The sequence below is a fragment of the Pelecanus crispus genome, chromosome 4 (genome assembly GCF_030463565.1).
Source record: "Pelecanus crispus isolate bPelCri1 chromosome 4, bPelCri1.pri, whole genome shotgun sequence".
NCBI classification, from domain to species: domain Eukaryota; kingdom Metazoa; phylum Chordata; class Aves; order Pelecaniformes; family Pelecanidae; genus Pelecanus; species Pelecanus crispus.
The window spans coordinates 74,158,700-74,180,666 of NC_134646.1; the positions used below are offsets into that span (position 1 = coordinate 74,158,700).

A 21,967-nucleotide genomic window follows, 5' to 3' on the forward strand; every position below is an offset into this window, starting at 1 on the left:
ACCATCCTAGACGCTGCACTTTTGGCATTACAGGTCAGTTCCACAGAGCTAGGGATACACCTTCACTTGATGCCCCAGACCTTCCACAGTCCAAGCTTGCAAAACCCACCAAATTTCATTTTCCCCTTACATGCAGCCAGGAACACAAGGGGCAAACCCACCAAATTTCATTTTCCCCTTACATGCAGCTAGGAACACAAGGGGACTCCCGCCGCAGACCTGCTTCCCCCGCCGGCCGCCAGCGCGCAGGCCCGGCCGCGCCGGCCCGGCCCGGCCCGGCCCCCCGCGCTGCCGCTGGCGGTATCGCAGGACGGGCTGCCACCGCCCGGTAAGCGGAGCGCGGCCCCCTCCGGTGCGGAACCCCTCGGAACGGGCGCCCTCAGCCAGAGCCCGCCGTTCGCCAGCCCCCGCCGCTCCCCGGGGCCGCCCCGCCGCCGTCCCCCGCCTCGGGCGCGCTGAGGCGATCCAAAATGGCGGCCGGCGCGCGGCCCCGGCGCCCAGCGGCCGCCTCCCCGCGTGCCTCCCCGCCCCCCAGCGCGCAGGCGTTGCCTCCCCCGGCGGGCGGCGCGGCCCGGCCCAGCGCCGCGCGGGGAGGGGCGGCGGGGCGGGAGGCGGCCGAGCCGCGGGGACCGGAGCGTCGCGGGAGGAGCCCGGCACCTGTCCCGCCGGCAGAGCCCGCCGCTGCGCCCGCAGCCAGGTGTGCGCCGCGCCGCGCCGCGCCGAGCCCGCCGCGGGGGCGGGCGCCATGGGAGGCCCTGCGCCGCGCCGAGAGGGCGCCCGGCGGGCGGGGGCTGCGCCGCCTCAGCCCCGCTGAGCCCGCCGCGGCCGGGGGGAGCGACATGGAGCGCCCGCCGCAGCCGCCAGCCGCCTCCTAGTCCCGCAGCAGCCGCCGCTGTGGGGCGGGTTGGGCATGGCCCAGCATGAGGAGAACGACGGAGGGCAGCGCTACCCCGGTGAGGCGTCAAAGTTTCTGCGTGGCTCTTCCTGCTGGGGCGGCGGCTGGCAGCCCTGCCGGGGCTCGGCCCGCGCTCGGGGCCGGGGGCTGTGCGGTGGCACCTGCCGGGGCGAGGGGGGCGAGCGGGCCGCCGCCGGGGCGAGCGGCAGAGCCGGGGGGCGAGCGAGCCGGGGCGGGGCGAGCCGGGCCGGGCCGGGCGGGCGGGGGCAGCCCCCGGCGGGGCGGGCGGGGGGCGGCTGCGCGCTTTGCCCGGCCGTGGCCGCCTCAAAAAGTTCGCGGAGCAGCTCGGCGCCGGCGGAGTCTTCACCGAGTGGGTCGAAGGACCGCCGAGGAGGGCGAGCGTTGCTTCCTCAAGGCTTTGGGGAAAGGCGTTGCTTGTGGGGTTTTGGTTTTTGGGGTTTTTTTAGGTTTGGTTTTTTTTTTTTTTTTCTTAATTTAAATGAAGGCCACCGGCTAGGAAGTCTTCGCAGCGTCGGGCCAGCCGCAAAGCTCGTGAAAAGGAAGCAACTTTCAGCTCTCTCGCTGCCTCTCTTTCTAGTCGAAGTCTCCTAGGCAGTTCCCAAAGAGCAAACAAAACCACCGCTAACGTTAGCCGAACTTCTCGTGACGCTGCTGCTAATGTAACGTGGCCTCAGATTTTTCGGTAACGTCGGTGTGGGGAGGAAAAAAGCCCTGTAAACTGCTTCTGGAGCAGAGGCTTTAGAAGAACACTGTGACTCATTTGTATTGCCTGCCTGACATAGCAAAAAAGTGGAAAAGCAGTGAATGGTTTACTTATGATCGCTCTCCAAGCGCTCCGCTCAGCAGCCAGATTTGTAAAGCTCACGCTTCGTGAAGGACGCTGGCTGGGAGTTAGATAAAAGGCTTCTTAATAAAAAGAAAAAAAAAAAAAATCCCAACTTGTTTCTTTTTTTGCCATTAAAGTTTTGGCAGTGCTTATGTACGTCGCCCTAATCGCTGTATCTCATGCTTTGTTGAAAGCTAGACTGCTTTGTAGCCTCGGGAATTCTTCACCGTCGGCAGTGCTGTGGCTGTTAGGAGGTAAACATAAACAATCTGAAACAAGAAATGTTTAATAAACAGAACTGGGTTTGATGTTTTTGTGCACTGAGGTCACCTGCAGTTGCACTGGATAGCAGCAATGTGTTTCTTGGAACATTTGATAAAAATATTGTCAAATGTGTGGAGAGTATAAATCCTGAATTTTTAAAAAAATATTTTTCCTTTAAGAAGAAAAAAAACAGTTGCAATTTTGTAACTGAGGAAATGCCTTGCTCTTCAGAACTTCACAGAAAAATTGCTGGCAGAGATAAGTGTTGAAGGGACAACCTGTTGGATAAAAATTGAGGTGTTAACTCTTTGAGAACTGAGCAGTATATGTAAACCATTCCTCTTCTCATTCCTATGAGGCAAGAAGACACAAAGCCTGTGTAATAGATAGTTGTCTTACACTTCCTTCTAAACAATTTCGATGCCTATATTGCATTGCAAGTCACAGCAAACTTGGAAGAACGTGGCTTGAGTTCGCATCTTTCTAATCTTTGTTTTACTCTAATGGTTTGGCGTTGCTGTTAACTTTCTTTAAATTTTACATTAAAATGGGTTAAAAAGCCATTTTATTCTAGATCTTAGAAATTATAATCACATATGACTTGCACCTTCTGTGTGGTTGAGTGATAACGCAAAATCAAAATCTGTTTTAAAACCCCTGGTTGTTGTCAGAACATGCCTTCTTGCATGCCGTGATCAGAATCTGGGGAATGTCAGGCCGTATGGACAGCCGTACTGGGACAGACCAAAACTCCACCTGTAAGACAGAAGAATTTATCTGAGAGAGGGCCTAAAAGCAGGACTAATGTATGTTGATATTTCCGTGAAGTTCTGGTACTTGCAGTTCAGGGACTTCCTGAGTTTCTTATTGTTTAGGAATCTTCAGTGATTTGTTTTCTTCCCTGTGCTTACATGTAAACTTCTAGCATCCACAGCGTACAGTGGCAAGGAGTCAGGCAGTTCAACTACCCTTTGCATGAATAGCTATATCCTAATGTTAATTTTGAACCTGGCTTTACCTGGTGCCCCTTAGTGCTTATGTTGGGAGAGTTAATAAGTAAATAATACGTACCTACCCTCTCATTGCCACTTGTGACCTCTGCTGTATTTTCCTATCTCCCTTTCCCTTGTTACCTCTCCTCTGGGATAGTGACACTTAATGAGATCATGGTTCCTTTAAGACATAGGATGTTAAGACTTTACAAATACCAGTTTTATTTAGATTATAAATATATTTAAGCAAGCCATGGGGATTATGAATGTTGTGCAGACAAAATTGCATATTCTTTCTCAATAGTTTATTATACTACTAATACCTCAATAATGCCATGTTTATTATGATGATAAAGTTACAATAATGTTATGTTAATAAATGATTTATGGAAAGAAGGTAGTATTGGAGCATGTGACACTTAGAATGTTTGACATCAGTTGTCAGATTTTGCACTTACCAGTGATGCAGCTAAAATAAGGAGTATAAATATCACTTCGCTAAATCCTTAAAAACAATCCTATAATAACGTAAGGCAAAATGAATCAAGGAGTTCCCATGTATGTTTTTGACAGCTGATTACATCTCAGGTTTTCATTTAAAGCCCTTGATGGGTATACTTCAAAGCTTCCCACAGTTTCGCTGAACTGTGTGAAACCTTTGTAGCTTGTTATTGCATAATTTGCTTCAGCAAGCTATAGCTGTTACATACTTCTCCATTTGCTGGTTGCCCGTTTAAAGGATCTCTTCCTGTTACATTTCTTGCTTAAAAACATACCAAGTTAAAATAGCTTCAGTACTCCAAGTGGAAATTTATTTTCACTTCTCTTTGAACTCTCTTGTTTACAGAATTGTTTGGCCTCTTGAGCTGCTGTGTGTACTGGCTCTTCCAAGGTCATCGAACGCTTACCATTTGTAAGTTTAGTTGAGAAGAGCCATGCAATTAAGCTAAGGACTGGCTGCTACTTGGGAAAATCATTGAGCAGAAGTGAAGGCAGTCACCGAAGGACTTCATTATGGGAGCGTGCTTGTGCTGTTTACCCAAACAACATCAAAGTTGTTCCTGGCTGATTACATTTCTGAACTTTGTTTTCCGTACTGCATTGTCTGGATACATTAATAAGTATGGCTTGTGATAAAGCAAACACCAGCACCCTTGCTTACACAGTTCCAGAGTGTGTATGTGTGTGTATGCTTTAGAGTAACGTTGGGGCTGGGTGGGCTGTTGATTTAGAGAGCAATACAATGTGTATGAAGGTGTGGGTGAGCACGAGGAAGAGAAAACAGACTTATGTTAGAAAAATAGGTGAATCCAAGCAAGAAGGTCTGAGAGCAGGAGATCCAAGTATATGCAACAGTAATTATATCTAATGCTCCGTGTTATGTCATATTTGTACACTTTGACTATCACAGTTGGCTTCATGAAGTAGAATAGATTGTCACCTGTATTCAGGGATTGTTGTTTAGGGGGTTTTGGTTGGTTGGTTTTTTGCTGGCCCTTGCAATTTTAATTTAGTGAACAGAGAGGTTCGTAACGTATGCAGTTTGTATGTTAGCTATTTCAAGACATCACTTCTTTAAATTGCAGGGGATGTAAACTTTTCGAACCATGGTAATATGCAAAAAGAAAAGTTGCTATAGCAACTCTGTAAGAGAAGTATGCATCTTCACAAGCTTTTTAGTCAAAACAATAAATTTGAAACCTTACATATTCAAAGGATTAGGCAATTGATGCATTGATTGGTTTGGATGGTTAGTACATAGTTGGCTGTTAAAAAATTCTGAAAAGTTCTGAAAGACAAAACATCCAGGGTTGTTTCTGCTTGACTTTTCCCTGCACTTAGAGGTGGCTTGAACTGGAGCATTGGATCAGCTAGTGAATTGCATTTGTGTAGTAAGCTAAAGAGTTGGTATAGCACACTAAGTATGTTTGGATTAATGAACTTTTCATGTGATTGAAAGCTTGTGGAAAAAAATGTTATGGTTTGGACCAGTGGAATACGTTTGAAATGCATTTTCTTGTTGGTATCACAAAGCCAAAGTGTATTGGTGGGCTCAGGTCTAAGAACAGACAGTGTGTCAAACCCTGGTGTTTTCCAGGGCTTAGGAGCCATTAGCCAGTGGTTTGTTAGTGCTGGGGGGAACCAGTTTTCCAAAATGAGATGTTTGGGGTTTGTTTTGCGTTTTTTTTTTTTGTGGGGAGAGGGGTGTTGTGTGTGTTTGTTTTAAAAAAGTAGAATGTGGGGGGGACCTCCTAGAGGATAACTAGCACCTTTAATTAAGTGCTATGCTTGAAAGAGAATAGCGACCAGAGCAGGAGACCAGGCTTCAGGAACTGGAGAAAAATCCATCTAGAAAGCAAGCTATTTGCAAGATGGGAGGAGTATTCTTCACTCCTTCACACTTAGTGCAGAGTATTTCAGAGTGAAGAAACCAAAGCAGTATGTGCATATTTGTTCTGCCAACTGCTGCAGAGTAATTACATTGCAAACTTCAGCAGAGCTGTAGGTAAATTAACTATTCATGTAGAAAGAGGACACGTATGTAATGTCACAGTAATAATCATGTAGTGTTTTAAAGGGTCAGTAGCAGTTCTGGGAGCCAGGGCAGCAGTCCTGATGGTGTGCCAGGTTTATGAAAGGCTGCAGTTGCCCACGAGGGCAGTGCATCTAGCCTGCAGCTAGACTTGACTGCCCTCTCTTTGAGGGTTGCTCAGATTTAGACTGGAAGTAGGGCACGGACTGGATTAACTGCCCTGCTGGCAGCCCCTGAGGAGACAGTGTGAATATATATTGCAAATATGAAGGATAGCGATCCCTGAGTGCAGTAAATACAATGTATTTGCAAGTAGCAGTTTTACTGTACGTGCGCTGATGAAGTGCATCACGTGTATTGTCAAAATCTTGACTACATGGATAGCTTTATAGCTATTCAGATTTTGCATCTCTTGCTTAATGCAAAACTGATGTATTATGCATTCTATTTCAGTGACAGATTTATCAGTTTTATGGTTTCCAGAAGAAAGCTAACAAATTCTATTTAAATTAATGCTTCAGAATTTTGGTCTAAGTGTGTGGAAACAAGTTCTGTAGCCCCTCAACGTCAGTAAATATGCATGTTGACTGTATAAAAATAAACTTCAAATATTTGTCTTAATATCAACATGGAACATTAAAGTACTGCAGTTTTTACAGTATGTAATTTCACTCTGAGGGGATGTATACGAAGCAAACACTGGCACATAAACTGCTTATGAAAAGCTTTTCATGCTTGACATTTTCTAGAAGCCTAATTTAAGTTGCCGTTGTCCTGCTTGTTCAAGCAGGGAGAAGGGATAGTGGTCATGTGCAAGAGAAGATGAATAACTTTTAATTACAGGACTGAGTGTATTTAAAAAAAACCCAACAAACAGCCAAGAACAAACCACAACCTTCCTGCAAACTCATAATCTTGTCTTTTCTTTCTTTTTAACCAGTTACCAGTTGGGCCAAGACAACTGATGTAAATTTATCCAACTCCTTAAATGGTTTGAGCTTCATGGGAATTCTGGACGCAACAGTGGGCAGCGGTATCCAGGGTCTTCAAAACTTGAACTCCGGGACCTCGAGATCTCTCTCATTGCCTGAGTATGGGCCTGGCCAGCTGTCCAGTGCTCTAGAAGACTGTCATAGCCTTAAATCAGTGGATTCTGGTATTCCAACTCTAGAAATAGGAAATCCAGAGCCTGTTCACTGCAGTGTGTTAAATGTGAAAAGAAAGCAGTCAGAACCTGAAATTGTGCCTGACAGGGCTTTTCAGAGCGCGTGCACACTGCCGTCTTACGTGCCTCCGCATTCTGTGACTTCTGAACATGACCACGCTGTGCGAAAATCCTCTACTTTCCCAAGAACTGGGTATGACACTGTCAAACTTTATAGTCCAACTTCAAAAACTCTGAATCGAAGTGATGATATCTCTGTCTGTAGTGTTTCTAGTCTTAGCACAGAACTGTCAACAACTTTATCAGTTAGCAATGAAGACATTTTGGACTTTGTGGTCACAAGCAGTTCAAGTGCAATTGTGAATCTTGAGACTGATGAGGCACATTTCTCAGATGTTACCCTGAATTCCACTAAAGAGGCCAATGATCAGAGCCAGCAGGGGTGTTGTCAAGAGACAGACGTGGACAGTAAACGAAAAATATTGGGACCTTTTACGAACTTCTTTGCCAGGTAACGTTTCTGTAAAATATATTTGTATTTTAACAGTGAGATTAAGTAAGATCATAGGAGAAAGCTCTTGTGTGATGTTTTACTTTGAAAGATGAAATAGCTTGGTATTTTAATTTAAATTGGTATTAACAACATATTTTTTTCTGTTCTGAGTAAGTCGGCAAATACTGCTAGGGACTAAGGCTCTGAGTCCTACTCTGTATTATCTTTATTGCATATGGAAGCATCTTAAATCTACTGAAAAGATTCCTTCTACATTACTGTAGAAGGAGTTCGGAACAAGGTTGTTTTCCTCTGAAGAAGTGTTTTCTTCCTGGCTTCTCCAGTGATGCCTTTTGTGATTTTGGCCAAGATCCTTAATCTCATGTCCTGTAGATAGGTAAACGTAGGTAGGATCCATATATGTATTGAAGAGCTTTGACCTCTAAGGATTCATAAGTGGTCTAGTAGTGATGGAGTATTTTGTTGATCAGTATAAGCATATGAAGCTTAAAATACAAATACTTGCCAAATGTGTGACTACTATGATTTTTCCAAATCTCAGTTATAGTTTTGTTAATCCCTTTTTTCCTTCATTTTTGGATGGAATCAGAACATCTGTCACTCAGTTGTTGAAATGAAAGCATTGGCCACTCAAAGGAGTTACATGGCCTCTTTTAAACGTGGCCTTTGTATGAACGATAAGGTATTCTAAATGCAGATACCCAGTGAAAGTGGTGAATGAGGAAGAGGACTAGTCTACTTTTTGGGGTTTGAGTTGTTTGTTGCGTTTCTTTGGGTTTTATTTATTTAAGGCCTTCATAATGCCTCTTATTTTTAGGATATAATGTCTGAAGTATGATAGATGACATATAGAATGAAACGGTTCTAGAAATAAACTTTAGACATCAGGCAGAGTTGGCTGTATCTAACCTGTTTTGAACATGTGATTGCTTCAGCTAATCTCTTTTTCCTCATGTAAACCTTTTTTTCCCTGCATGAGATGAATAGGCTGATAAAATACTTAGAGAACTGGCAAACATCATTCTTTGAAAGGCTGCCTTATTTGTAAAGCTGAAGAGAAGCAGTTTCTTTAGATCTACTAAATTGGCTGAAGCCTTCACTGATTTTTATTCTTAGGTTAAAGTTGGAGTACTGTGCAGCAGAACTCCAGTCATCAGTCGTGTTTGAGGTGCTGAAGCTTTTGTGGACCTCTGTTTGTTGCCATGGAACCAGACTTAATTCTGAAGCAGGAGGCTTCTCAGCACTTCAAAGCATGAACTTTTGTTACCCGTTCTGTTAGCACAACTGCTAACTCAAACGAATGCTGTCCTTCAGCCTGGAGGGAGCACAGCGGAACAGGCATATTTAGACCCTGCTCAAAGTAGGATGTTTAACCGCTTCTCAGCTTTTCTCATCCAACAAAATAAAGCCATCTGCCCAAATTCTGTTCTAGTGTAGTCTCTAGTGGTTTTACCAGTGTTACAGAAATGGTGGTACTCACTAGGCTGAGCTTTTTAACCTGAATCTTTTCAGGTACGTTGAGTTCTAGACAACAAAGGCTGTCCTTACTACCTTTTAAATGGGCAACAGGTACTCTTGGTCACCACGTGATGTCCTCATGAGAATATGAGGATTAAGTTCAAACTAGGTGATCGGCTTTGAAGTTCCATGTGCTCTGTCTACTCTGTCTGTAACCTGGGCTTTAATATCCCTCCCTTTTTAACATCCACTTTCTGCTCTGTTTTAAAAACAGGAGTTGCTCACTTTTTGTCTGTACTTGCACACCACACACCTGTATTTTATGCATCCGTTCTCTTATGTTATGTGACCTGATGGTGAGTTTCACAGGTACTGAACAAGCAGGGAGCTTCTGAAGGTCCTTCTGTGCCACAGGGAATACTATCTATATTTATGCTGTCAGCATTGTTAAGGATCAAAACATGCTGTTGCTAGTTTTTGTTGATATTTGCAATCTACTGTCAGTGGGGTTGTAATTGCTTCCTCTAATGATCCCATACAGGCCCTGTTCCCTGGAGTTTCTGTGGGCTCCTTGGATTCCTAGGGCTTAAACAAGTACTTCAGTAAATGAACTTGCGCCCCGCAGTGCTTTGTTTGAAAGTAGCTGACTTCTAGGGGCCTTGCTACCTAGCTCACCCTGCGCTGTGTGCCAGGGTTTGTGTACGGTGTTAGATGAGGAGGGGGCATTTGGAATAGTATCTTTGAAGACCAGCATGCTGAGAAGGCACCTTCTTAACGTAGTTTGTAAAAAGTGCTGCGGTGGTAGATATAAACAAAGTCCCCGAGAGGAGCATGTTCTTAGCACTTCACGCTGTGCTGAAAGGAGTTTTGCTTGAGATTCAGAGTCTTGCAGGTTAAGTGTGTAAACCTTCTGACAACCAAGGATGAACTATGGCAGGAGAAAGCCAAATTGCTTTGGCTTTGGTCAGTGGCTGGCACCCTTGCGTACGTGGAAGAACAAGCACCTCGGTGGTTTGTACGCAGCGTTTCTACTTTCCAGCAGCCTGATGGTCATGGGGTAAGGCTGCAGTGCAGGGGCCCTCAGCCTTCATCTGGGGGTTTGGCTCTTTGACGACTCCTCTGTGTAATGGGATACAAGTTTGAACCACTGAGAACTTGGCTTAGGTTTTGCTCAAGTTGTTGACATTTGGTAAAAGGAGAAACCTTGCTTCTAGAAATGGCAGCTGTGCTTGTATTGAACCCCATCTGGCATCTGAGAATGTTTTAGTTTGAGACTCCAAAGGGTCTGGTTGTTTCCTCAGGTTGCTACATGCCTCTCTGGGTGTGGCAGGAAGATCCAAAGTGAGAAAAAAAGACGGCTTTCCCGCTTGTTTACGCATGGCTTTCCTCTTGAAAGAGCTTAAGGCATCACAGGTACAGTGCTAGGTGGAGTACTAGTGCTCTCATTAGGCTCCATGTTAGCACATGAAAATGGATTACTGCTTCTGAAAGCAGCTGTAGTGCTGACTGCTGACAAAGAAACCTGACGTGTTGGTTGTTTTCAAGTGTCACATGTACTTGTATCAGCTCCAAAAGGCTGGCGGTCTTTCACATAAAGCATGAGTTTGAATTCATTTCCTTCATTTGAATATATGCAGGAACTTGGTTTGAGAAATAGTGTGAGCAAATAATTGGCAGGGAGACTAAAGAGTCGGTGCCTTGTCTGTCCCTTTGCCCTAGTGACCCAGAGTAGCATAGCTTAATGAGTTTTACCTTTGGAATTTGCTTCTGTACTGCTGAAACACAGACTTTTTAAATGCTCGGGTTTTTAAACAGCTTTGCTGAATCAGAACTGTTGTGATCTTACCGTAGAAGTTGTACTTTTCATTTATCTTTTTCATTTATTGTTTTGGACAGTGAGGATGAGGCTTTTTTGTGGTTACACGCAGAGTGACCATAAAAAGGATTAGGACTATGTTCAGTTAAATAATAAGCCATGCAGTTCCCTTCCTTTTGAATGGACTACAAGAATCCTAAGCCTTTGCTTATTCCACTGCTGCGGATATTGTCTATTTTTCCAGGAATCTGGATCCTCTCTCTTTTCAGGCTGCTCCTAGAAGTTCTTGATCTAGATGTTCTAAGTAGCAGGATCTCAGGAAACCTCTACAGGGAATTGAGATGACACATGAAATAAAGGGCTCTAAGAAGAATATTACATTTTACTGTTTCCAAAGAATCTCTCTATTTCTGAGAGAAAGCTTCTGAAGCAGGATTGGCATGCTATACCATACATAGAAGCACAAACCTAGTCCAGACTGTGGCCTTACTTGTAGTCTGAGAAGAAAAAGGGACTAAATTTCACAATAATAACTACTGGTTTCAGCATTAAGTCTGAAATCCCATAAGTTGTACATCTATATCACATACACACATATACATGTTTTGAGGTGACTGGTCACACTTAATTGGGAGTTATGGACTTAAGGAGTTAGGTCCGTCAATACTGTAGATAAGTCAACTGCATTAATGAATAGGACCCCTTCATAATGCCATTTGTTGCTTTTAATGAGAGGACAGCTTATTGTACTTCTCTAACTTTGACGTTAAAAGGAAGGTAGAATAACAAGGAGCAGTATACTGTTGATTTCCCACTTTCATCTCTCCAAAACAGGAATTCACTGACCACAGAAGGGAAGAGGAAGGATTAAAATAATTATGATTGAGTAATCTGAGATATTAAACTTTATATATGATGTTGCTGCCTCTTCTGTGCATGTTTTATGTTAAATGAAGCCTATTAAGAGTATAGGCTGTTCAGGAGGAGACAGGACTGGTGTGTAGGAGGAGGGACAGAAAGAGCTGCATGTGCTGTGGGGGAGGATAAGAGTACGCTGCTTTTAATCACAAATGTACAAAACCTAGCTGAGCTGCAGGTGGAGTTGTCCAGAAGCTGGGAGGAAGGACTCCAGAAACGCAGCCTCTGACGGAGGGAAGGCGTGTGGACACCCAGCACAGGCTGCTTCACTGCCCTGCGGGTGGGTGGGCTCCCAAGATTCGCTGTCCTGTAGGAGGGAAAATTGGAATTTGGTGGCAGTTTTGTCCCTCCCCACTACTATGTCTGGGGGCATTCTGAGCTAATTGTTGTCAATAATGGGCATTTAAAAGGGTTGGGGAGAGAGGAAGGCAAACAAGCTTACGTTTCAGTGGTGTGGGAAGCAGCATAGGCACCGAGGATCTGTATTAACAGATGATGCTGGAAACAATATTTCAGCAGCCTATGAGGCGTTCAGGTATACTCACCTGATGGCTGCTTTAGTCTTCACAATATGGTTTTGAATACTACTTACTTGAAAGCCACTTTCTGTCTACTTGAAACAAAAGACTAGTGGTCTTCCCCTCATCTGTACTTACTATCATGTCTCTGTGTAGTACAAAAGAGAAGTTGCAGAATTTTTCTGAAATAAACATTGTCTCTCAAAGCAAATCTTCCATAGGTGCAAACTTGGAGTTCTGCAAAGACAACAGCCTTTTCTTTTGGTAAAGGTTGAAAATTGAATGGTATGGTTTTCAGAATTCCTATCCTCTAATTCACTGTGTCAAGTGTTGGACTTTGTCATGTGGCCTGTTCTCTACTAGGTGTTGAACTGAAACTGTCCACATTAATTTTAATCCCTATTTTCCTTTCATGCATGAAATAATATAACTTTTGTTTAGAATTACTGTTCTGTTAGTTCTTCCTTAAATTTGCACTAACTTGTATTTGAGATTTGGCTTTTTAGAAGAAAGAGAAGTTGCTTTTGCAGATAAAACCTGCTTTATTTAAACTCCTGTTTGTGTGAAACTGTTTTTGGTTACTCAACAGCAAAACTAAGAGGCTTGTTAAAGTTGTTTGTTCATTATGGAAGTTAAATTAAAATCTGCTCAGCAGTACTTTGAGTTTTGGGATTTTTTTTTTTTTTCACTAATGATACAAAACTATGCAGTAAGTGAGGACTTTATTTTAAATAATAACTGGATCACATTAAGTCAGATGTGTATGTTTCTTTTCTAGTGGCTGGTGGGAAGCATTACAGAAGTCTCACACTGGCTAGTGAATGAGATTTGTAGCATAGGTGGGTGGTGTGTGTCGCTTGCAGCATTCAGCTATAATGCTGCTTCTGCCTGTTCCTTCTCCTTCACCTCCTGTGTGAGGCTGCCTTTTGGAAAGCTTGCGGTTGTTCAGTTCTATGCATTCTACGTGCTTGCTTTTGAACAGGAAGAGTAAGAATTACGTACATTTTGACAGATGAATACAAGACTTCAGGAGCTAATTCAGATGCATGAAATTAAGATCAGTTGTCGTTCTTGATTCATCGTCTGTATGAAGTTTTAGTGAATTAGTGGGTTAGATGGACTTTGTATCTTCAGTTCATTCGGAAGAACTTTCCTGATGTTTCCCTGTTTTAAAAGGAGCTGTGAGAAGAAGTAGACGGGTACTGGGGAAGAGCAGAATATCAGCACAATCACTGCCATGCGACTATCTATCTCTCTAATCAAAATACCACTTAATGTTCAACTGACTTTTTGTTCCCTCCCTTCCTTACCAGCAATATCAACTGTTGTAAGTTATTGCGAGTATAGAAATGATAACAAAAAATTACTCTGACTGTAAAGACTACTTAATTCAGAGTTGACATTGTGAAGGAATGTTATGTACACATAAAGATTCTGAAAAATGTGGTGAGCAAGGTGAAATTAGATGGAAAATAAATATCAATTCTTGCTCCTTTATTATTATTTTTTTAATACAGTCTCCCTTCCTTTCCCAGTGTTCTGTAACCTGTGGGGGAGTTGGAGTCAACATTACCTTTTGTTTTTAACATATTTATACAGGCTCAAACAAGAAATGGTCTGTTAATAAAATTCTATGTATGGATGAATACTTGTTTAACAGAAATAGTATATGGAGACCGCAGGTTTTTCTGGGGCAGAAATATGTGTATTTATGCCTGGATATTCAGAGTTCTGTTAAATAAATGTTGAGTTTGCTGGCAGGAGAAAAAAAAATTATGAATTTTGCTTTATGAACTGTTAATCTCAATTCGGGCATTAGTTACATTGCTGTTTTAAGGAGCTATGCGTATTAAGCCTCTCTTCCTAGTCATTAAGTGCATGAAAAGTTTTCGAGCCATACCTAAGAATAATAAAGAGAAAAACCCTACAGTAAATAAGGAGTCATTCACACCTTGCATTGACAACTGGCAGAATAAACACAAGAACTTGGTAACAGTGGTGAGGTAAGACAAGGTATTTACTGAGTGCTTGGACTCTCCTTTGTGAGCTGCGGCCTTTTGCAAGTACAGAACCACAGAACAGTTTGGGTAGGGACTTCTGGAGCCCTCTGCTGTAACCTCCTGCTCAGTGCAGGGCTGACTTCGGCACTACACCATCTTCCTCAGGCCCTTCCCCGGTCAGCTGTTGAGTATATCCAAGGCTAGAGTTACCACAACCTCTCTAGGCTACCGAGTCCAGAATTTAGCCACTACCACTGTGATTCTTTATTTTTCCCCCCCTTCCCTTTTATCCGGTTGGACTTTACCTTGCAGCAGCTTGCTGCTTTGCCTCTTGTTTTTCCTGTTTGCATCCCTGAGAATGGTCATCCAGGCTAAATGAAACCACCTCCCGGTGTCCCCGCTTGTATACCGTAGGCCTCAGCGCCCAGCCATCATAGTGGTCATCCATTGGACTGCCTCCAGTTTTTGATCTCTCTTTGTTTTAGTCCAGGGACCCCAAACTAGATACAGATGCAATCTCATGGGTACCAGGTAGAGCTTTTAATAATTTTTTCCTCTTGATCTTGCTAATACAACCCAGACCATGTTTAATCTTTATTGCTGCAAGGTCTTACTGCTGACTCAGGTTCAGCTTTTTGCTTGGAGTGACTTTCATGTATTAATTCTATTTTTGATTTGTGTGGTAATAGTACTCCAGATCAATGAAGAAATCTGCTTTCAGACTCTGGGAACAGATTTTTAGGTTATTCTGATAACATTGGGATAACTGGGGATTTTGCCAGCTAGAAAAGAACCATTATGTATAGCTGGTTGACTCTAATAGTTTGAACTTGGACCCAAATGTTGCTCTTGTATGAGAGTCCTAACTTGCTGAAACTCCTGTTTCTGAGATTCTGCAGCATTAGCGTGGTAGGCTAGCGCTGTGCGTCGCCCACACGCAAAATAGTTCTTGGTTTGCTACAACCAGCCCTAACTGCTAAACACGCAGGATTACGGTCTGATATATCTTGTCATGTCTTTGACACTTCAGTGCAGGCAGCTCTGCTTTGTTCTCCTCTGAAATGAGGGCTACCCTCTAAGAAAAAAAGGTAAATACAGAACATTGTAGTCTTAATAAGTAGTTTATCAAACCTTGCTTTTCTTCCCAGAAATCTAAAGAGATATTTTCAGTTACCCTATTGCAAGCTTTCAGATATCCTGTACTGCTAACTTGGATTGTATTACTGTCTCCCTCAACTGTGGAAATCTTTTTTCAGACCTGCAGGTATCTGCTACATTGTAAAGTGTCATTATTCTTTCTTCTTACTTAACATACTGGAATGTCAGTGGTTGGAAAACTTTGTTTATAAAATGTGATAGGGATTTATAGAACCTGATTTGTCATTAGTTACCTCTTTAATAAGTAGGTCAACTTCTAGGCTGTCTGGCTCTACTTCTGTTGGATTTGTTTATCCATAAACAAGGCATTGTTCTTCCTTTACCTTGACCTTTGGCAATCTCTCAGAGACAAAATTCTGCAAACCCTGCTTTTTTTATGTGATTCAAAGCATAACTTTTGACTTGTTAATGAAGGTTCTTCACCATAGCCAAAATACTTGGGCTTTTTTGATGCTATTTTGTTTTGGTGGGGTGGGTTTTTTTGTTTGCTTTTTGATAAAAGTGTAGGTTGATTGAGAGGTGATCTGGGGTTGGGATGGGGGAATGCAAGAACTGGCAATCACTGCATCTAGGGAATTTCTGGAAACCAGTGTTACCTGGTCACGGGTACCAACTGTTGGCTTTCACCTGTGGAGAATGTAGATTTAGGGCTCTTCAGCAGATTTTGGTAGGCCTTCTGTCAAAATGGTAACATCAAAATAGTGAAAAATCATCAATTTCAGATTTTCTGGAGAATCCAAATACTCTAATCATGACAAGTCCAAAGTCCTAAGCTCCTGCACCCTTTTATTTCAGGCAACTGGTATATCTTGGGAGGAAAAAAAAAAATACTGTGCATTACCTGGAAGTCCAGGTGTGTGTGGGGTGTGCGCACCGACCGGTGTCAGTGGGTGTATGTGTGTCCGCCTTGCTCGACTCCACCCTCTGACAGGTACTGTGCTGGAGCCCATCCTTTTTTCCTGTTGTTCGAGTGGCATGGGCCAGAGAAACAGTTCCTTCACTCTGGTGGTACCAAACTTCAGAGGTATCTCAGGGGGCACGGTATTGAGCCTGCCTGGCTAGAGAAGACTTTGAGACTTCTCAGGGAGGAGGTTTACAGCCGACTTTTAAGATCTGGACTAAACTGGCAACAGAAGCCATGGCAGCACTGTCTCTGCTCCTTTAGTGGATAGGTTTGTATACTCCACTGCGGGGAGTGGTGCGGAGGGATGACCTTTTGAGAGGTGACTTCATTTAAGTGGCTAACCTTGCTTGGGACAACCCACAGCTGAAATGTAGAAAAAGTGAATACTTGAATGCTTGTGGAGCAGTGCTATGAACTCATCCCGCAGCAGTAGGTGCTGGCAGCGGTGTTACAGACTTCCTGGCTTTTTAGAAAGAGAATTGGACTGAACTAGAGAAACGTTCTGCTTCTGTGGTGATGCGGGACTTTGTTGAAAAGCAGAAGCTTGAAAAAGCTGTAATAGATGCTGTATGGATAGGTTTGACTCGATTACCTGTTATTGATGTGGTTCCCATGTTTTTCTTTTTTATTTGATTGAGGCTTCAGCCTGAACATGACAGCACACAAGGCTGCATAAATACTGGCAATATATGAGTGTGCAGTATGTATATATGGCAACTGTTCAGTAGGTTTATCTTAGCAGTGCTTATAGAACCCAAATGAAGTAGTTCTTAAGTTTTATTAAAAAAATAAGGTTTTCTTGACACTGCTGAACTTATCTGTTGGTATTAACTTCTTTTCCCCACAAAAAGGCAGCTGGGCAGATCAGTATACATTAATGGTGCAGTATATGTATGTTCAAGCAAAAGATTGTTTGGTCCCTGTCTGGTTTAACCCCAGCCAGCAGCGAAGCACCACGCAGCCCCTTGCTCACTCCCCCTGCCCCGGTGGGATGGGGGAGAGAATCCCTGTTGTAAATCAGCATGATGTGCTCTAATGGGTTGTGAAGATGACAGTGAGGCTGAGATAATGATCAGCGTATGATCTTTTCTTTCCAGGCATGTCAACCCTTTTTATATTCAGGATCTCAAATTATGTTTTGTATCTTAAAACACTTGTAATTAAACTTCGAGATCTTTTACCCTAGGATTTCTGAGCTCGTCTTTGGAGTGAAGATATGTTTGGGTTTTTTCCAAATAGTGAATTTTTGCTACTTGTTAACTTGTATTTTCTATTAGGTAAGATCTCCTTAAGTGACCTTTAGAATGGAATTTTTTTGGTGAATTATATTTGCTCAGAAGTGAGACTGCTTAGTACTTTATTTTTTTTAAGATCCTAGGGAGCTGTGTAAGCAAGGGAGGAAAGGAATTCCTTTTTGTGCTGTGGTAGCAGAAAAATGAAAGCTTTTGCTGTGAATTATTTGCTCTTATATATATATGGCAGAAATTATTACTTCCTTCTAAGGGAGTTGTGTATTTTAAGGGTCTACTTTCAGTCCAAAAGGCTCAAGTAGTGGCTTTAGCAGGACCCTTTGGTGTTGTCCCAATATATTGCAAAGCTCTGTAGAAATCAGGCCAGAGAACATTCCATAGTATTTTTTTTTCCTGAAGCTTTCTAAAATTAGGTGCAAAGAGAGCAGCATCTCTTCTGCTCCTTCCATGCCAGCCCAGCTGTCATGTGGTTTACCTTTGGCTTGTTCTGGTCTGGGGCAGATCAGGGTTTAACAATCTTGGGTGTCCTCCGTCAAAACAAGAACAGGTTGTAGTTTGCGGTTCTACATCTGATGTGCCAATTTGTGGCTTCTGGTAACAGTATGCCTTTTGGGAGTTTTGAGACTTTTTGGAGTGCATAAAGAGCGTGGGCACCAGCAAAACACCAGGATTTAGGGCACAGGCAGAGAACAGGGGAAAAGAGGAAAAGGAGAGTAAGTTGCTCTGTAGAGAATGGGAATTGTATATTGACCATGCCTGGTGCTTTCAGTTAAATGTATATTTTAAATTTAAAAAAAAAAGAGTGAACTGGAAATCCCTGACATAGTGTGAAGAGAGGAAGAGATGCCTGGTGCCCTAGAATGTACAGTGGAAATCGCATGGACAGAGAGGAGTGAGCTGAGCAAGTCCTCTGCCATCTGCTAGATAAGCTGTAGAACAGATAAGTTATCATGATGCCCCCTCTAAAGGGAAAACAGATAGTTAGGATTGCGGAACTGAATTGAAAGCAAGTATGTGAGTAAACTAAACCTGAAAAGTCAATCTTAAGCAGGCTTTTGCAGCAGAGGGATATTACACTTTATCTTTCCAATTCACCTGTATTTTGCTGTGAGGATAAAGACCAGATGCTGCTCTTAAAATCCCTCCAGAGGAGATCGTGGGGGGGTGGGATTGTTGGTTGTATATACCTGTGCTAGCAACCTCTAACGTGGATAGATAGGGAGAAAAAATTGCCTGTTAGTCCTTTAATTTTCATGCTATTGCAGCACTAATGAACTGCGGTGTAAAGCCTTTTACTTGCAAAAGAGAGGATTTGAATGTGCACAGAACTGTCACACAGATGTGCCTCCTTGTGGGGCTCTTTCAGGTGTCCCTGATGCTAGAAGCTCTTGTTTTCTCTGAAGACAGTATGTAGTCTGGAATTTAGTTTGCTTGCTTCTGAAGTAGTAACAATCTGAAAGAAAACTTTCTGCAAGAACAGCCAGCCTGTCTTGCATTGTGTATCCTATTTACCTGCAGTGGTTTTGGTGATGATATTCCTGTCATGTTTTCCCTTTTGTTCTTACATATATTTTGAACTTGCTTGATATTTCTCCATTTTAAATTAACTAAACATATGTATAAAAATAATCTCATGTTTGGCTCTCTTTACATTTTTTTTCCTTGGTAGCTGTCTCAAATGATCCTATAAATCCATCATCTCAGGCTGTGTTATGAACTTGGTCAGGGGTAAGAAGATAATTAAGTGCAGAAGCCCTTCAGGGTACTAAATGCTCAAACAGAATGGATTCTTTATGTTGCCACGGTGAAGGACTTGCTGGTGAAAAGAAAGCAAATTCAACTGAGATACCTTTCTTGGAAGCTGTTTTTATGACAGTCTCTTTTTCCCAGCACTAGCAGTTGTAGTGGTAGCAGTGTAGTCAAACTTGTTGATTAATGCTCTAGTTAGCTTATAAATCTCCAAGTAGCATTATAGCTGTAATGATGAGCCACAGGAGAGCTTCATAATACTGAAATGGAGTATGCTAGTTACAGAGACAAAGCAAATCTTTGGTTTTGATCCAGTAGTTTACCTGTAGAATTATAATTTCATGCTTCGAAAAAAGTGGAAAGAGGGAAAACATGGCAGTACGTTTCTACATGTTTCCATGCTGCTGTTCTTTAGTGCTTTCCCTGCAGTGCTTTCCCCTACATCTTTATATAATTTTTTATTTTGTGTGAGGTGGGGTAGGGGAAAGCTGAAAGGGGTTTGTAGGAGTACAGTTACTGCTTAGCTTTGACATCAGTTGTTACTGACTTGTGTGATTTCTGTACATAAACACTTTGTTCTTATCTTTTAATATGATAATCTGTTCCTGGTTTGGGTTTCAAGGTAACTGTACCCTTGTGATACAGACGCATGTGATAGTTTGTGTAAATATATCCATATTTAAGGATGTCAGTGCACCTTATTAAGCTTACAGTACGTTCCAGTGCACTCTGACGTTTGTGCCTTGATTGTTTTTCTCGTATTAAACATTTCTTCTGTATTCTAAGCAATATTATCTCTGTTGGTGTATTTGTGATATTGTTCGTGTTAGCTGATCCAAAGTGGCCAGGAAAAACAACTTTTTAGAGTCCAGATCATTCCTGTTGCAGATGGGTATTCAGCCCTTTTAGAATATGAAGCTCAGTATAGTTTTATTTCCCAAACTGCGACGCTTCTATGAATAAGAAAAAATCTGTACTTGGAGAGTCAACCCACTGGGCATTAAGGTAGTAACTGTAAGGAAAAGCAGTAATGCCAGACTGGAAGCATCTGCGGTATGAAGGTGCTATAGGTGCCTGATGATTGAAGTAGCAAAAATGCTTTTGTCTCAGTGGAATTTTTTTTTTTTTTCTTCTGAATGGGGGAACGAAAGCCTATAGTCAAGTTCCCAGGAAAAACCTGCCACAAGGTGTGTAAATAATTGAGCTAACCTGGACATATTTGAGTATTTGCTGATCTAGACAGTAGGACAAAAGAAAATCTGTTACTTTAATAATCCAGACATGCTGTGGGTATAGAATATCGGTTGTGCTCTTGGAGGAGCTGAGTGCTACCAAAAACATGAAGACTGGTCTGTACCGTATGTCTAGTTTTGGAAAAACATAGTTGTGGTGAGAAGGCGCAAGTCTGGCATATTGCTTTATGATTAAAAACTAGCAATGTCAATAAAAAATAATCTAATTTTCAGTGGCTTTATGTCTAGATTTATGACTGTTACCACAGTGTTTAAGCTGGTTAATTTGAGACAGTTCAGAGGGACTTCAGAATTCATGTGTTTTGATAGCTGCTTTTAAGGTTATTCAGGAAAAACAATTTTTATGAAAGCAGATTAAATACAGTAAAAGGGTACTATGTCTGCAACTTTTTTGTGATTTTTGGTAGTAGTGTGTTGTAACAGGCGGGTAGGTAATGTTTGTGCAGCAAGAGATTTAGTGTCTTAGTCTTTAGAAGAGGGAGGCTGAATGATCTAGAGGGAGGCTAAAAAAGAAGGCAACTTTTTAGAAAGTTACAAATAAACTTTTTTTTATCTACTAAAAATTCTTATTTAACCAAGTCCATTGCCTGATATGGTGATAATACTGCATGATGTACCTCTTGAGGATGGGAAACAGTGCTTGCCAGCACAACCACAAGAGGAGTTGGAATATGTGATTGGGATATATAAGGTTAGCAAATTGTCTATCCTTCTGTTTATTATAATAAATCGACCCTTTTTCATAATCAAACTTTTTTTTTTTTTTCAGGAATTTGTTTACCAGAAGGCAAAGTGCAAGATTTGAAAAACAAAATGATGTGGGATGGAAGTTGTTTGGAAAAGTACCTCTCAGAGAAAACTCACAGAAAGATCCAAAGAAAATACAAAAGGTATTTGTTTAATTCTGTGTTAGGATTAGTGGTGAATGTAGAAGCCAGTTAAGTTTATGATCTGTATATATGACTGTGAAGCCTGTTTGAGTTGCACACAATTTCTTGGACAGTATCAAAGAAGGTTCTCCTTGAAATCTTACTTCCGTTACAACAGTGCTGTTCAAAAGAACTTATTTTACATGGTCATTACATTGAGTACCCCATGAAAACACATACCACTTCGGTATAAAGCATTTCATGTGAAGATTCAAAGTATATGAATGCGTATTTGTTTTTTATAATCAAGCTTAGTAAGTATTTTGAAAATCTTTCAAATTTCTTTATCTTGTTCTAGCTTTCACTGGTTTGTGGCCTTTGTGTCGTAGACCCATCTATAAAATGCTGTTTGAAGGCAAATTGTGTTCTGCTAGGCCTTGGCTTATTTGTGCTTAAATAGTAATTAAAAATACATAAATTCAAGATAGAGTGAATGGTAGAGTGCCAGAAACTTGTGTTGGAATGCTAGTTTCACCCATTCCTTGTTTTCTGAAGTACTTGCTGTTTGGAGTTGAAATTTTCTGTGTGTGGGCCTTGATGAAAATTTGGTTACTGACTTGAAATGTTGGAACAATACAATACAGTTCAGGATAGGTGAATGGAATAAAATAATTTTTTTCCTTGTACAGTATAGTTCAAAAGGGAGTGTGGATTGAAATTGTTTATTGAACTGGTTCCCAGGATAGAGAAAAACACTAAAAGCATCAGAAACACCAAGGAATTCAGGTTTCTCCCTGTCTTCATTGATGCTTATCTAGTTTTGACATTCGTTTTTATATGTGTCTCTGTTGCTTACATTTGCCA

The 21,967-nt window shown here is 42.1% G+C and overlaps 1 protein-coding gene across 1 annotated transcript in view; it reads left to right on the plus strand.

Moving 5' to 3' along the window:
* The first annotated feature begins 910 nt into the window (after positions 1 to 910).
* TBC1D14 (TBC1 domain family member 14) overlaps positions 911 to 21,967 on the plus strand; it is a 68,288-nt gene continuing 47,231 nt past the window's right edge. The window contains exons 1-3 of the mRNA XM_075708892.1: positions 911 to 953; positions 6,472 to 7,207; positions 21,004 to 21,124. Of these exons, the coding sequence (XP_075565007.1) occupies positions 911 to 953; positions 6,472 to 7,207; positions 21,004 to 21,124 (900 nt within the window). The remainder of the gene's footprint in view (positions 954 to 6,471; positions 7,208 to 21,003; positions 21,125 to 21,967) is intronic.